Source organism: Chelmon rostratus, chromosome 20 (assembly GCF_017976325.1).
Source record: "Chelmon rostratus isolate fCheRos1 chromosome 20, fCheRos1.pri, whole genome shotgun sequence".
Classification (NCBI taxonomy): domain Eukaryota; kingdom Metazoa; phylum Chordata; class Actinopteri; order Chaetodontiformes; family Chaetodontidae; genus Chelmon; species Chelmon rostratus.
This window is the reverse complement of record NC_055677.1, coordinates 13,603,643-13,619,186: the sequence shown is the minus strand read 5'-3', so window position 1 is coordinate 13,619,186 and position 15,544 is coordinate 13,603,643. Positions and strand designations below refer to the sequence as shown.

General features: G+C 41.9%; 1 protein-coding gene across 1 annotated transcript; it reads right to left on the bottom strand.

The window, feature by feature from the left end:
* Positions 1-7,966: 7,966 nt before the first annotated feature.
* hnf4g (hepatocyte nuclear factor 4, gamma) lies at positions 7,967-15,193 on the bottom strand. The gene is made up of 11 exons (XM_041961483.1): positions 15,064-15,193; positions 13,520-13,685; positions 13,160-13,254; positions 12,422-12,528; positions 12,083-12,232; positions 11,555-11,642; positions 10,973-11,125; positions 10,189-10,238; positions 9,839-10,025; positions 8,579-8,698; positions 7,967-8,088 (listed from the first exon to the last, which is right to left on the bottom strand). The coding sequence occupies exons 1-11, from the start codon at positions 15,191-15,193 to the stop codon at positions 7,967-7,969; spliced, it is 1,368 nt and encodes a 455-aa protein (XP_041817417.1).
* Between the last annotated feature and the right edge of the window lie 351 nt (positions 15,194-15,544).

Here is a 15,544-nt window from a genome sequence, read left to right as displayed (position 1 = left end):
GAAGTGTTTTCTAATTAACCAAATGATTTGGCCTGTAGGGTTGGCGACTGACAAATTCCACATCCTGTACCACACAAGACTGATAACAGTGTTTATTTTAAGGCATCAAAGGAAATCAAAAAGTGTTGGACTTTTTACAAGGATGCGGCAACTTTTTCACTAATTTCATCTTGGTTGGACTTGATGTAAAAACACTGAGGAATCATTTATTCCAATATATTTGCAACTCTAACTTTCCTGAAGCTGAGCCATGTTCATGGTGTATATTTCCACGAAGCAGAGGCAATGTTGAAGTCCATTTACTTGTCAAAACAGCTGCTTGTGTCATTTCATGCTACACAGTATGTGCTTACAGTAATAACATGGTTGACATATTTATTGCTGAACCAACTGTGGTGAAAACATCCATAAAGCTCTCACTGTTTCCCTTTCCTTACTGTCCATCCTGTTTGACCAGCGTGCCAGAGAGGCTTGTCTTCAAATTAAAGAAATAAAACCTTCGAATTTGAGAAAATGCTCTAAAAAAAAAAAAAAAAAACTCACAGGTGTACCGTGCACCTGTCAGACATGATCGCTGGAAAGGACGTTTGTGTCTCACTCTCTTGCTGTCAGGATTTGCGTTTGCACACGCAAACACAAAGGCTGCAGCTTCGACTCTGGAGAGCTCAGAGTGCAGAGCTGTCCGGAAGCCTGTCTGCATGAGGGAAATGTATGCAGCTCAAATCAAAGTGATGTTGCGCGCAGTAATCTTTCTCCATTAAGGATGTCACTTTTTGCAATCTTTTCGCAATTGCGCCCTAATATCCTTTACCACTCCGCTGCTGGGTTGGCGAGCTCCTGCAAGCGCGCATACACACACACACACACACACACACGCTCACGGCCTCATCGCACACATCCACGGTGTGTAGGTATCCGCTGAAGGAGTCAGCCATGTGTGTCTTTCAGATAGGAGTTGAGAAAGCCCTTGATTAGGACAGGAAGTCATGTGTGTAAAATTCACACTTCTTACCACGACTGTCTCTGTACATCGTGAAGGTGGTGCATGTCTGGCGTGTGTGCGCGTGTGTGCGTGTAGCCCACACATCTATAGAGATCATAATTAACTAACGTAAAGGTAAATAGTAATATAAAATTAATTACACGCTGACAGTGAATTCCTTTGTAACGTTTAGAGTGAGCTCAGTTCTAATTTCGGGGTAAAATAATTATATCCGGAGCTGTTTTGGAAATGAAACGCCTTGCCTCTGCTATGAAAGGCAAATTATTTACACTTGGTTTGTTTCTGATGATAAAATTCAAAATGGAGACCCAACAGTCTCCTGAACTGGAGATAAAAGGCGCTATTGTCTAATTCCACTGATCTTCCTCGGCTACATTTTGATCTTTTTTTCTCTGTTTCGTGATTAAACCTCATTTACTCAGCAATGCCCTGATTCACGCTGATAGATGCGATGATTTCCTTCAGCATGCTAATGTTGACCAGTTCCCACCTCCACTGAAGCAAGTCCACCCCAAATGCATAATCCTGTGCTATTTTTATATGAATCAGTCTGCGGTGGTGCTTGGGAATTTGGTGCACCCACTCTTCTTCAGTTTGCTTCATTTAAGTTTCATTCTGCAACAGCCTACATTTCCCAAAACGCCTCTTGAACCCCCCCAGAGAATGTTCTTAAACTTATTGCATCCATCTGTTGCGTTATACGAGTGGGTGGAGGAAGCGATGAAGATAGAAGGAGCGGGGAAGCAAGCTTTTCCACTTGAGAAAAAGTGAGGGTCACCAATTACTCAAGACACAACATGCCTTGTGACTGCATTATCACATTATGGACTATTGATGTGACTGTCACCAGAGAAGTTGCATCTCTGCCTCTTCCGTGATGGATTTCTCCCTGATTGCCGAACATGAAGATGGTCAACGGCCCTTCCTCCTTGATTCTCAGGGGAGGAAAACAAACATTTAAGTTTTGACTATGATGCCGACAAACAGACAGCCATATTTTGCCGTGCCAGCTGCATGGCCGTATGAATGGCAATGTCAGTTGTGTCACCACATTGGCCCAGAATGAAATAGCCTAACTATTGGGTGAATTGGTCTGAAATTTTGTACAGACATTCATGTTTGTCATCTCTTGCAACCATTAAAATGTCTTTTGGTTTTTAGTAACACTTGATAAAAGTTGGACAGATTGCTAATAAGCAAATGTTCTCAAGCTATCACGCTAAAATAAGGGGGAGCACAAGGTAAACACCGTACCTGCTTAACATCAACATGTCTTTAGCATGTGTGGCGTGCCAGTGGCGGCCTCACAGAGCTGCTAACGTGACTCTAGACTTGTTTATTTACTGAAAACAAATGTGACATAAACTGAAAGCCATGGGTCGGACCCATGCAGTAGCCAGGGTAACCAATCCTATTGGCTGTGCTACTCAATGCTCTTAAGCAGGGAGTCCCTTTGAGCATTGAGGCTATCATTTGAACACTAAAGTATCTAATTTAACCGAAAAAAAAAGCACTTTTAACCATAAAGTGGGAGTGAGAAGCAAAATCAGCTGCTTCCCGTGTTATAATGAAGACCTGCTTTGCCTGAATGTGTCGTGGTTAAGAGCAACTTTAGTGAAGAGAGGTATCCATCCATACTAAACTTTGACTCCATGCTGCTTAGCGCATAGGTAAGGGCAGTATTCATGCACCTTTATTACTGTTTGATATCACCTCTTATTGTGCAAAACATGGCCCACCTACATGCTACAATTTACAATACATTTAGTGTTATTGACCAAGGTCCATAGGCGCCCTGTAATTTCAGGTACCGAACACAGACTTTGACTGCACTTCACTGCAGGGTTCCTAATATCCTTTGGATTGAAGGTGCTTTTGTTTACACTGCAAACCCGTGACAACATTAGAGAGGTAAAAAGGTAAGCATTTCCTCAATGCAGATGGAGTTATCTGAAATCGTGCCTCTAGTATTTAGTCCTCTCCCTTCCTCCTCTCCCCACTCTCTTCTTCTCCTCCTTCCCTCTCTCGCCCCTTCTTTCTCAATTGTGTCCCTCGCCTCTGGCAAATGGGAGTCATTTGTTTGTGTGAACTTCCCATAACCCGCAGCGCGTGAGACACTTATCATTCAGAGTGGGGCTGCTTCGTCCTGAGCTGTAATACCTCTTCTCTTCTCTTCTTCTTCTTCTCCTCTTCTTCTCCTCCTCCTCCTTTTTTTTTCCTTTCACACCAGTACCAAGTCTGTTCCGGCTGACTCTCACCATGGTTCATCATAAATGAGTCCCCATCTTTCTCCATTCTTTGACTCACAGCTCGCCCATTTCCCCCTCTACAGCATGCCCCCTTCACTCTCTCTCTGTCTCTCCCTCTCTCTCTCTCTCTCTCTCTCTCTCTCCAATCTCATTCCCCATGTAATCTCGGGGTACAGAGGACCGTTTTCATTACTGCACTACTCATCTTATCATCCACCCTGTCATCTCCTCTGTCTCCTGTCTTTTTTTATATTCCTTTATTCTAACAAGTCTGCATCTGAGAAGCCATCAGTGGTCCACCCCTTTTCATTTCCCTAATGTACCCCAAACACACACACACACACACACATCAACACACACACACAAGCACACCCTACCCTGGCCCTAACCCCTAGTTTCATTGCCCTAACCTGGTTCCCATCATCATGATGTAGAGCGCACCCCGGCAATCTCTGCAATTGTGTAAATCACTGTGTGTGTTTGTGTACTGTGTGTGTGTGTGTAGCCAACAGTACAGGATGCGTTTTTGTTTTTTTTTTTTTACAGATTTATCTGTACGTGTGTATTATCTCTGCAGGCAAAAATGAGCAGTAGCAAGACAATCCAAATAGCCTAAAGAGGGAATGAGAGAATAAAAGAAGAAGCAAAAGTGAGACAAAAAAATGGAGGACGGAGACAGAAAGAAGGGTGAGACAAACAGAGAGAGGGAGAGAGTGATTTTAAGGAGGGAAAGCTGTCATTGAGGGCCGAGGTGAGCCTTAACCCTCTTGCTTGCCTGCTTTAATCCCTCATTTATGTGAACTCAGCTTTGGAAATGAAGCTGTCACTGTATTTTCCTTCCCTTCACCCATGCTGTGGTATAATCAGAAACTACACATGCATGCCACGCACACACGCGCACACACACACTGTAGCAGGACGGAGACACAGAAAATCACTCAGGAGAGGTTTTAAATTCATTCCAGAGTCGGAGGCAGAGATTCGTACTGCCTCACCTTGTCTCCTAGAGGAGGAATCATCGGATATGTTGGAGACAGAGGGGAATTATGGGTAAATGCACTGGTGAGGAATGATAGTCTGCAATCTCCGGCTCTAATCTGGGATCGCTGACACATGCCATTCATTTCGGACTGTACCAGTGCTCCCCGGCATGACTTTGCAATCTTTTATAGCTGTTTTTTGGATAGAATTCTATTCGAACAGTTTGGGAAAGCAATGTAAAGCTATATTTTAAAAAAATGCTGAAACACACTATTTTTAAAATCGTCTTTGTTAAATAATCTTAATTCAGTGCTGTTAATTGGTATGTTCAACTGCACATGCAAATAGCCCTATTAGAAATCTAGCATATTAGAAAACACATGAAACATGCATGTTTTTCATTTTTGTTGACAAGATTGGAAATTAAGTGATTGACATGCAATTTAGTAAGTAGGTGATGCTTGTGACATTAAAATGTGATTAAAAAGTTTTTAATTGGCATTTTTTTTCATTTCTTTACTTATTTTGACGTAGAATGATAGTGGAAGGGCAAAGTACATTGATAACAACCATTAAAGGGCAATTTGTCTAATGTGAAACCACAGCCTTGTACTGCCATCTAGTGGTTAACATAGAAAAAGGATGGCTGGAGTGATGGGTGGATGGACGCATGGATGGATTAGTAATTTGGTGGACAGACGACCAGAAAAGGTGGAAGAACTTCCTTCAAACCAGGTCTGAAATTTCAAACAGTTTGTGCAATGATAAAACAAATATTTGCAAAAAGGAAGATGTTAGTGATTAACTTCCTTTTTGCAAATATTAGTGCACTTACTTCAGGAAGCAAATGCATTGTATCATCAGTGTGCCTTCATTGAGCAAGTGAGTTGACAGTACATTGTTGTTTAGAAGTGCTCTGTAACAAATAAAAGCCTCTAGGTGTGCATTTAATTTAGTATTTGTATACCTCTCTTTCAATTTTACAATAAAATAAAGTGTGTGAGGAAAGAATACAATGGCCTCAGTAGACAATGGGATCATTTTGAAAATTACCTTTAATTAACAAGTTAAACTAAGATGCAATGAAATAGTAAAAGACAAAAAAAAAAAATCATATTCCTGTCCATCCTTTGCTCCTCCATGCCTCTATCTCTTCATCCCTCTATTCCTCCACCTCGTCCTCCTCAGGTGGAGCGAGCGTCATACTGGTGTGTAATAGGGTGCTGTCAGTGTGGGCAGCGGCGAGGTGTGGGGAAGAGAGCGGTGCGTCTCAGATGAGATATGTGACTGGCATGCTAACACACAGTTTTATCTGAGGAAAAAGAAAGAGACAGGGCCCCCACATCTCCTCACTATGGGCCTTTGATTAAAGCTCCCTGGGTACACACACACATGCACACACTTCCAAAAAAAAAAAAAAGAAACACATACAGAAGTGTACACACATGCGCCTGCACAGATTATAAATAAATTGCAGGTAGGAGCATACACACACATACAGTATATATGCATACACACATCTTCCCATTGTGGGTGGTGTTGTTTTGACCTAAGCCAGGTAGCTTGTCCATTATGGAGTTGATAGGAGGATTTGGCCATGTTGATTCTAGACAGCATCATCTCCTCTACCATAAATAACCTGAGTGTTTTCTCTGAGTCACACAACAATATACAGAGAATAAGAGCTCTCAGCTTTATCCCCCGGCCTCATCCACTGCACACAAATGCCCGCACATACACATAAACCCCAGGAAAATGAGCGTGTGTGGACGGACATGGACAAAATAACAGACTTAAAAGTACAGCTGGCCCCGGCACAGTTCAGTTTCATCTCAAATTATCGTTTTACGTTCTAGTTTGGCTTCGGGGTTTGTCTCAACGTGTGATTTCTCAGACGGACGGTGAGGAAACTGGTTAGATTTTAGATGAGCAGCATCATCCGGCAGTGCAGACTCAATAGCCTGCCAATAAAGCTTTGGATACAAACTCTATACCCTGACCAGTGGAACTGTGGGGGAGCATGATTACTTCCATGAAGGAAGTAATGGACAAACCACACTGAGTATTCCTGCATGTGGGGAACCATATTGAAATACATTCTGTCAATTTATCATCATCTGTCTGTTTATATTGTTTTCTTTTAGGATCAAATGTGAAAAAAAATATCTATTTCCATTTGTATCCACTGAAATTATTTGCTGTGGCTACAGATACATGTTTGATTGGAAAGAAATTTCCCTTTTTCCATCTCACAATATGAACGAATAAATGAATGAATGCATACTTATTTCGCATGCTGTAATAGACATGCAGTATACAACGTGTACAATAAGTGGTCCATTTACATTCATTACTTTGCTGCATTTTCTCTCTTAACCGCAAGAGGGTGCTGTTGCACCATATCGTACTGTGACTCCTGTGAGAGTCTCACTGTATGTCTGTTAATGCATTTTCAGTTAATCCACACTCAATCAATTCAGTTCAAATAATATGCTCATTTTATTCAGAATTGCATTTTAATCAAAACACTGTGAAACTGTGAGAAACGTACACATTATCACCACAACCCAAAATAAAAATATGTACAGATGATTCTAGAAATTGAGTTTAACAATTTAAAATACATGAAAATATTTGCCATCATCCATTTAACTATATACAGTAACTTATTAGAATATTACAGTCCACATTCCTTTATGCATTTAACACGAGGTCTTTACAAACTGCTCCTAAATTATTATTATTATTATTATTATTATTATTATTATTGTTGTTGTTGTTGTTATTATTATTATTATTATTATTATGTTGTAGCTGTTGAATACATCTATATTAAGGACATGTATGTGCTGTTGTCTAAGGTATGTAATGTATTCAAGGCCCAATATCAAAAATACAAAGTACTGAATCTCCTTTATTTTCACAAATCCAATTGCTAGAACAGTTACCTCCACAATGTGAAAAAAAATCCTGATAATCAGCAACAACAGCTGATCTTAGACCAGTGTAATAGGTCCTACTGATGCACATTGTGTATGCCACACAGAGCATTTAATTTCTGTTTGATGGCCAGCATTTTTGTGTGGACTTTCTGGGTTTCTCCATTGCTGTTGCCTGTGCAGTTTATAATTAGATGATATTTCATGTACTTGCACATTATCATAACTTGACATTTGATGTGCCTAACTGATAGACTGTACATAAAGAGCCATAAGGAAGGCGGCTGTTCTCCACACATCAAGAAAGACATTAGTCAATAAAATCTATAATTCAAACAATGCAAAGGTTTGAGATGACATCATTTTTTAAACAAAAACACGTCTTGTTTTACATTCGAACTACCATCATGTCTATGAGCTTGTGCCTCTCTGGCATGAAGTTAAAAAATAACTTACAAAGCCAAGATATTGAGTCCAAAAAAACAGTATTTTAGTTTTAGGTGACCACAAAAATGCTCAGCATGTTTTGTTAAACCCAAGTTTGGCATTTCATTAGTTCGCTGAATTTAAAAGTGACATATTAATGTTTGAAATTGCTGCACATAGCAGCTTTAATTATGTCTTAGTTATTGCAGCCCCACCAGGAGTCACAGGGGAAAGAGGAAGGGTCTAAGTCTAACCACGGACACTGAACAGAGATCGCTTTCATAATTTTTATACCATGACTGGGTTGATGAATGGGGGACAAGGAAACTGATCCCGCGTCAGCCGCTTTGACAGAGTGCAGGGAGAAGTCAGGGATCTGTCTGTGTGGACGCCGAGGGGCTGGCCGGAGGACAAAGAGGCTGGGGAAAGAGTTTGTACTTCTCTGGGGTTGGACCCTGAGGGGGCGACGGGATGGGAGTGTCTGGAGAGGCTGCAGGAGGAGAGGCAGGAGCAGAGAGACATTTTTTATTTTATCGTCTTGCAAATTAAAATGTTTTGTGTGAAAAAAAGTGTACATATGGTCTGGAAAATGTATCCACAGTGGCCCACGGGAAATGTTACATCTGCAGCTGCTGCTTTATAGATACAGTTCCCATCAATCTTGTGTGGCCATTAGGTGGTGTAATATTGCCAAATGCATTTTTTATTTTTTAAATGAAACATACAATATGGCCAGTGCTCATCAGTTCTTGTAAATGTTACATTTTTATGGATTCTTTTCATATTCAGGATGCCTGTTTATTAGTTTCAACTAAGTTAATGGAAACACATCTGGCACACAGTTTTGTGACAGGAGATAAATTGTGCATTTACTCCACTTTGATATTTTCTGTGAGTGCGTCAGGCGCTTTCTGCTCGAGTGATTTCGGCTTGTGTGATTGGATGCACGTCTCACAGCTGTCGATGTACGTGGCTCTTACCTATCAGCGGGGTGTGAGTGACGGGCATGCTGCTGATGACCAGTGTGTGTCCAGTCAGAGGGTCCTGGGCCAGCTGGGTGTGCGCTGGGTGGTGCAGGTGTGTGGGCTCTGAAGTAAGACCTGAACACAGCAAGTCATTGATCAGATGCAGTGCTGGAGTTTATCTGACGGCAGAAGTTTTCCCTGCATCTCATCTAGAAATATGTTATTTAATCAGGTGACATTTAAGGGCTCACACACTTAATGAAATGCTCCAAAACACGGATTTCTTCTTGCACATGGTGGCACTTCACCTAACAAGCCCTCATTAGACCAAAAAGAACAACGGGTAGTCCGTTTTGCACAGTTTTTTGAACAGTGCTAGAATAAATCTCCATTTTGGACCTTTAAATTAACTGAGTGAATCAAGTTTTCCAAATGCACACGTATTTTTTTTTCAGTCTGTGCTGACAAAAGTGCATTTACGTGTGTGCATGTTTTATATGTTGAGTCAAGCCTCCATAACTTGGCTCCAAATCTAATATGTCAAAAATGCAAATAACCTTCAATTTTTATATCTTAACAAGTTGAGAAACATCATGTAATTTCATTTTCATAATTTTTTTGGTCAGCTCGGCTTCAAACTTTCGGCATCACTACATACACTTTATCAGTCGCACATTCACATTGCTAGACATAATATCATCTCAGCAATATTTAAATAGCAGGTTTTTTGTTATGATAGCTCCACATTCCTACAGGATGGTGAAAAATAAAACACACACACAGCTCTTTCTGCACACGGGCTTCTGAGTCAGGGTGTCATATTCTGGAGTTGTTTTTAGCATGTAAGGCGGAAAATGGGAGACATTTTTGGAGATGACTTATTACTTTATCTCCACGCCTCATTTTGTGTTTGAGTCGCCTGTCATGGCCCTGCTTAGAATACGTTTGATGCATTCCACCTTTAACTACAGACGTCCTTATTTATACACATTTAGATATGTTTGCACCTAGCGGCATCTCATGCAGCAAGTTGTCTATTTTGGCGTTGCCTAATATTCATGTGGAGTTATACCATCTTTCTGCAAAAATCCCTAACTTTTTACCCATTGTATATATCGAGGAAAACTTTGCTGAATATGTATGCTTTTATTTATTTATTTTTAACTTGCTTCATACTTGTACAGGAGCGCCACTAGAGCATTTGGTAGCCTTGCTGAAGGTCACCCTATTTTTCTTTCTGCAGGTTTACAAGCGCGGACGTGGACCCAGTCTCACCTCCCAGCAGCATCTCTTGCAGCAGGTTGTCTATCTTGGCCAGGCCGCACAGCTTAATGAACTGGAGCTGTTCGATCATCTGCCAGGTGATGCTCTGCAGGGTGGGCAGCAGGAGTAACAGCTCTCCAAAACGACCCCTGGAGTCATACTGACGGTCATTGATGTAGTCCTCCAGACTCATCTGGACCTGCACACACACGTCTCCTTCAGTGCAAGCAAACGGCTCTTGTCCTTGTAAGTTAAAATATGTGTTATGCGAATGTGTAATGCACATTTCGCTCCTCCTTAACGCTGTTTATTGGACATTATAACAGAACACGAGAGAGAAGAGCTTCAAATGCTGGACCTACCTGCAGACGCATGGCCTTGATCTTTGATGGATCCCGTAAAGACTTTGCATCTGCAGATTGGGAGGCAAAGCGTGGAAGGTAGGGGATGGATTAAGGAGAGGAGGGGCGGAGGAAGGGATTGAAGGGCAGGAGGGTGACAGGGGGAAAAAACAGAAAGATCAGGAATGGGATGGAGGATATGAGTGGAATTGATGGAATGATTATGGTCAAACTGGGGCATGAAGGCAAAATGAGGGGATTTAGTGAAGGGGAGAGAAAAGGGGGACAGGCAACAAAAGATGGGGCCAGGGATTGTGGTCACACTGGGCCAAGGAGACTTTAAAAAAAAAAGCAATGGAGGGATTGGGATCTAACTTTAAGGGAAAATGTAACCAGATGGATGGGATTGCTTGGGAAAAGAGGGATCTGGACAGAAATGGCAATGGGAATAGGACATGGTGTCATTTAATTTTATTTATTTATTTTTTTTGGCTTTGATGATGAAATATGATTTCCCTACCTACCTGGAAACAAGCCATTTATGTTATTTATTTAGCTTTTAATATTTATTTCTAATACATTTTTGAAATAATGATAAAACCTAATGCTTTTGCAGGCCATTAAACAACACCAGCACATCAGAAGACACGCCAAGGGTATTCGGTGCAAATATCCAAAATCTTTTCCTAAGCACAGGTAGTTTCCATAACCTAACGCAGTTTTGGTCTAGCTCTTGATCTAGAGGAGCAGTGGCGAGCTAGAAAAACTCATTCCCAGGAAGAGTGGAGAGATGGCAATTTATTACCTGGGTCAAAGAAGACAATGGCCTTGAGCGCTGCATACTCGTTTTCATCTATTTGAATATCCTGGAAGGGCTGAACTAGCTCGTCCAGCACTCGGTTGGCTACCCGACAGATCTCTGGTTCCGGACTGTTCCTGTGGATCACACAGCCATTACCTGCAGACACAGAAAGGATCAGTCAGCGGCCGTGTTGAGGGGAATTGACAGGGAGTGAAAGCTGTGCTGTATGTGTGGGGGTGTGGAAGCGTGAAGGGAATAGCTTTGTACTTTTAACCTTGAGAGAAAGATAAGTTGGATCTTGGAGAGTTTTGTCAGGCCTATTTAAGGGTTGCGTGGGTGTGTGTGTGTGTGTGGCGTGCATGGGTGTGTGTGTAGTTGACCGATCTGTCTGCAGTATGATGTTAGTACATGTCCCAGTAATGAGCAATGTCGTTTACAAGACACTCTTGAAGTCACAAAGAAACTGAGACTTTTAGTTAATCATTCTCAGCTAACACAACATTTGATCAGTCTTCACACTTCAGTGCAGAGCCACAGGATTGCACCACATGTAAGTAACATGCCATTCTATTGGTCAGTTTGTACCTAAGAGCAGGAAGTCCTTGAATGGCATTGACCTTTTGGCGACTCCGAGCAAGAGGTGTTCACCTGCGTGAGCCCTGAGCAAGCTCACCTGGAGACATACAGACACACACACACACATACACACACAGTTAAACAAAGAACACAAACAATGCACCCCTTTTACTCTTACACACATCACACAGGGGCCATACAGTACTTGAAGAGTTGTATACTACACTCAGCAATCTCTGTGCACAAATTTCAAGTTACACTGTAATCATCACTCCAAATATTCACCTCCGAGTGCATTTGGTTGATCAAAGAGGATCTTTATCTAAACAGAAAGTGCTTTGACAGAATAAGCCCTTTGTTTGAGCTGCAGGCACACTCACACCCACACAAGCTAAACACAACCAATATGCAACGACTGCATTTCAAAATCATTTCAAACAAAAGGACTCAAGTCTGAAAGGTATTGGATTTAACTTCCAAAAACAAACATTATGCAGACATTATGCAAGCAACAGCATAGTCACTGAGCCCTGTTACCTGGTCGTCCAGCGGCAGCTCTCCAAAGGCAGGAATATATTTGGCCCATTCCACCAACACCAATAACTGCTGTCTCATGGAGTCACAAATATCCCCAATGGTGGCTGACTTCTGCTCTGATATGTCTGCAACTCCAACCGGAGTAGTGATCTGGAGGGAGACAGAATGTAAGAGTTTCCTGGGTCACGATTCGTCGATTTCCTCGTGCGGCTGCAATTTTTGCATGCGTCATGCAAATGATATTTGCATCATGCACATGATACGCTGATGCTGACTGATGATGCTAACATCAGCTGACATACAAGCATACGTCAGTGGGAAAGTATTGAAAATTGTCACCTGTTGGGAAAGTGATTCTGCTTGGGCCAGAATAGTGATGGGTGGCAAGTCTTGTGCGTCAGCGATATTTCTTCGGGAGCTGATCCGATCTCTCTCGTTCTGTACAGCTAAAATATAACAGACAGCTAAAGTTACTGTGTATGAAAGAGAAAGCAACAGGAATATGTTCAGCAATCCTGCTAATATTCAAATCACTGTGCTGGTTTTCAAGAATTTGTTCAAGTTGGTAGTCATGAGCGTTGAGAGTTGAGAAAAAAAACGTAATATCTAAAATCCTGAATGCAAAACAACGGCGCTAGGGCAGTTAATATTTATAAAAATAGCCATACAGGCTGGCATCAGCAAGTGGAGTCAAACGTTAACCAGCTGCAATCCAGAACAACATGTTTGAGTGACACACGATTAGGTGTCATAAAACTCTGTGCCAAGGTTATACCCCTCATAAATACACACACACACACACACACACACAGAGAGAGAGAGAGAGAGAGAGAGAGAGAGAGAGAGAGAGAGACTTTCTGAGTCTCTGATGACAGCATTTCCTTCGATGCCACTAGTTCTAGGTCTATACCTTGTCTTGGTGGGAAAAACAAAGGATATCCCTACACAAGGTCTGTTTTGTACATCTACACGTAAACTATTAATAGACTTTCAAAGGAAGAAAACATTCCTGGTAGGGAGCAGTTCAGTGCCCTCTACTTTCTCTCTTGTCCAAGGGGCAGGAAGGAGTTCCCCTACCTTCTTTTTTCATGCCAACTCTGAAGCATTTGTTGAGTCTGCAGAAACGACACTGGTTCCTCTTATCTTTGTCCACTACGCACTGCCTGCTGAATCTGCACATGACAAACATACAGTGACAAGTAGCTTCACAGAGCAAAAACATGACGACACAGTGAGCTCCAACATAATGTAACTTAATGTGATATGCCACGACATGATGACTGGGCTGAAAAATCAGTCATCAATGGCTTAAGAGTTCTATTTAGCTGCACAAGAGCATGTTTATGTGCACACTCGTGCACGTTCATAGTGTGTGTCTTATAATTTGCATGCATCACATACATATGTTGCAGTTTTAAGCTTTTTTGCTGTCTGTACCTGCAGGTGTAGACATGGCTCTTGCGTATGGAGCGTCTGAAGAAGCCTTTACAGCCGTCACAGCTGAAGGCTCCGTAGTGTTTCCCTGTGGCTTTGTCTCCACAGATGGCGCAGTTACTACTCACCCCGTCTGGACCGGGCAGGCTCGGCTCTGTCGGCATGCTGTCTGAAACACAGAGACACTGACACAGGTAAATACGCCTGCACACACACATAAAAGCACAGAGCTAATGCTTCAAAGACACAAATATAAAGAGAATCAGGGTTTTGCCAAGCACATCCAGTGTGAGAGGTGAGTTATTCCCATGTGATTACAGCATCTTACTAATGTGGAAAATGTATTCTGTGTATATTCCACAGTAAATGCAGTTGTTTGCTGGTGTTTGTATAACTGCAAAGTCATTTGTGCTGTGTTTGATTTAGACATTATCGTAGACATCTGTGTCTGCAAAACATAAATCAGGAAAGAGAATAGATGGCGTTTCATTTGCAGCCATTCAAAACATTACTGTTGATGTCTTTATTTTTACTCTCATCTCCTCATTGTCATCAACATCATCGTGATCATTATCATTATCAGCAGCAGCAGCATCGTCCACATAATCAAGACCATAATCATCATCATTGTCCGCATATTTATCGTTCAGTCAAAGTCTAGCAAATAGAGCGCGACATGATCATAGCATGTGCATGTAAAAACTCATCAGCACAGACACACACACACACACTTCTCCACAGTCCCTAAGCATTGCCAAGGTGAGATGAGTCAATGTTGGACTAACTTTCTGTCCACGCGCTGCAGTGACATCAGTGTGTCACTGAGATGCACGCTTGCAATAAAATGCCTTTTATGGCACATACCTGCAATTCCTGCCTAAACAGTTTTATTAACACGATTTCATGCTTTTACAACTATGATCCAGCCCTTTCTTTTCCTTCACAACCACTCTACATGACTCCACGTACATATCCATATGCAAGCAAGCAATAGACAAATCAATTTCCTACAACCAGGGACAACTGGATACATGCACTACTGGCCAACATTAAAATGTCGCGAGTTTCCCCATCACTTAATTTAGACATATGGAAAAAAGTAACCCTTCTGTAAATAGCAACTCATTTGCCTTCATCTGGTCTCACTTCACTTCATCAGTATATTTCTAGCCTTTCGCACCTCCTCACCCACTTCTGAGGCGCATGTTCCATCCCAAAGCCTCTTTAACAGATGCCTTATGTTAATCAAGAGGCCACAGATTCAGCAGATACACAAGAAAATGGTCCTCTCATGTCTTTCTCCAGGTTAAGCCTTTTTCTGGTGCCAGCTTTCACAGTTTTTCCATCCCTGTATCAGTGCTCATAAAGATGGAGTGTGTGCAACTGTGCATCTGTTTTATCTGTCTTCTGTATGTGAGCACATCCATCTGAACATGCAGAAAAACACATTTTGTGGCTTGATAATTGTTTGTATGCGCATCCCTTGTTTGTTTATACCTGGGTTTCTGTATGTGTGTGTGTGTGTGTATAGATACACATGCACTTACCTCCTCCTCCATAGAGCACCTCTGCATTCTCAAAGCCCAGTGTGCTGTATGAGGGATCCAGGCCTTCACAATAGTTGGCTACATCCATATCTAACAGAGATTTACTCTGAGGAGCGGGAGGATACTTCATTCCTGTTCGGGCTTGGTCTATCTCACACCTTCTTCTCGTCTCTTCTCCTCCCAGGTCACTCCAAAGTCTCTCTTTCTCTTTTTCCCTTTCTGCTTCATCTAATTCTTACAGACATGGCAAGGGAGATCCCTGGCATGAAAGATCTATCATCCCATCTGATTGGGCTGGGAACAAGGAGAGGGGAGGAGCCGTGGCTAAGACTTCTCACCTTATTGCACATTACTTATCTGTCCTTCTCCCTCGCACTTATCACACGGATGGATAGATAGCGGTGAAGGAGATATTTCCCTTCTCCCCCCTCTGCCTCTTCTTTTTTCTCTCCCACCTCTTCTTTTTAACCGTGGAATTTGG

Coding starts and splice junctions, on each gene's coding strand:
- hnf4g (XM_041961483.1), bottom strand. CDS start 15,193: ATGAAGTATCCTCCCGCTCCTCAGAGTAAATCTCTGTTAGATATGGAT. Junction 11,643..12,082: donor AGCTGCCGCTGGACGACCAG/GTAACAGGGCTC, acceptor GTATGTCTCCAG/GTGAGCTTGCTCAGGGCTCA. Junction 8,089..8,578: donor CACTCACACCCCGCTGATAG/GTAAGAGCCACG, acceptor CTCCTCCTGCAG/CCTCTCCAGACACTCCCATC.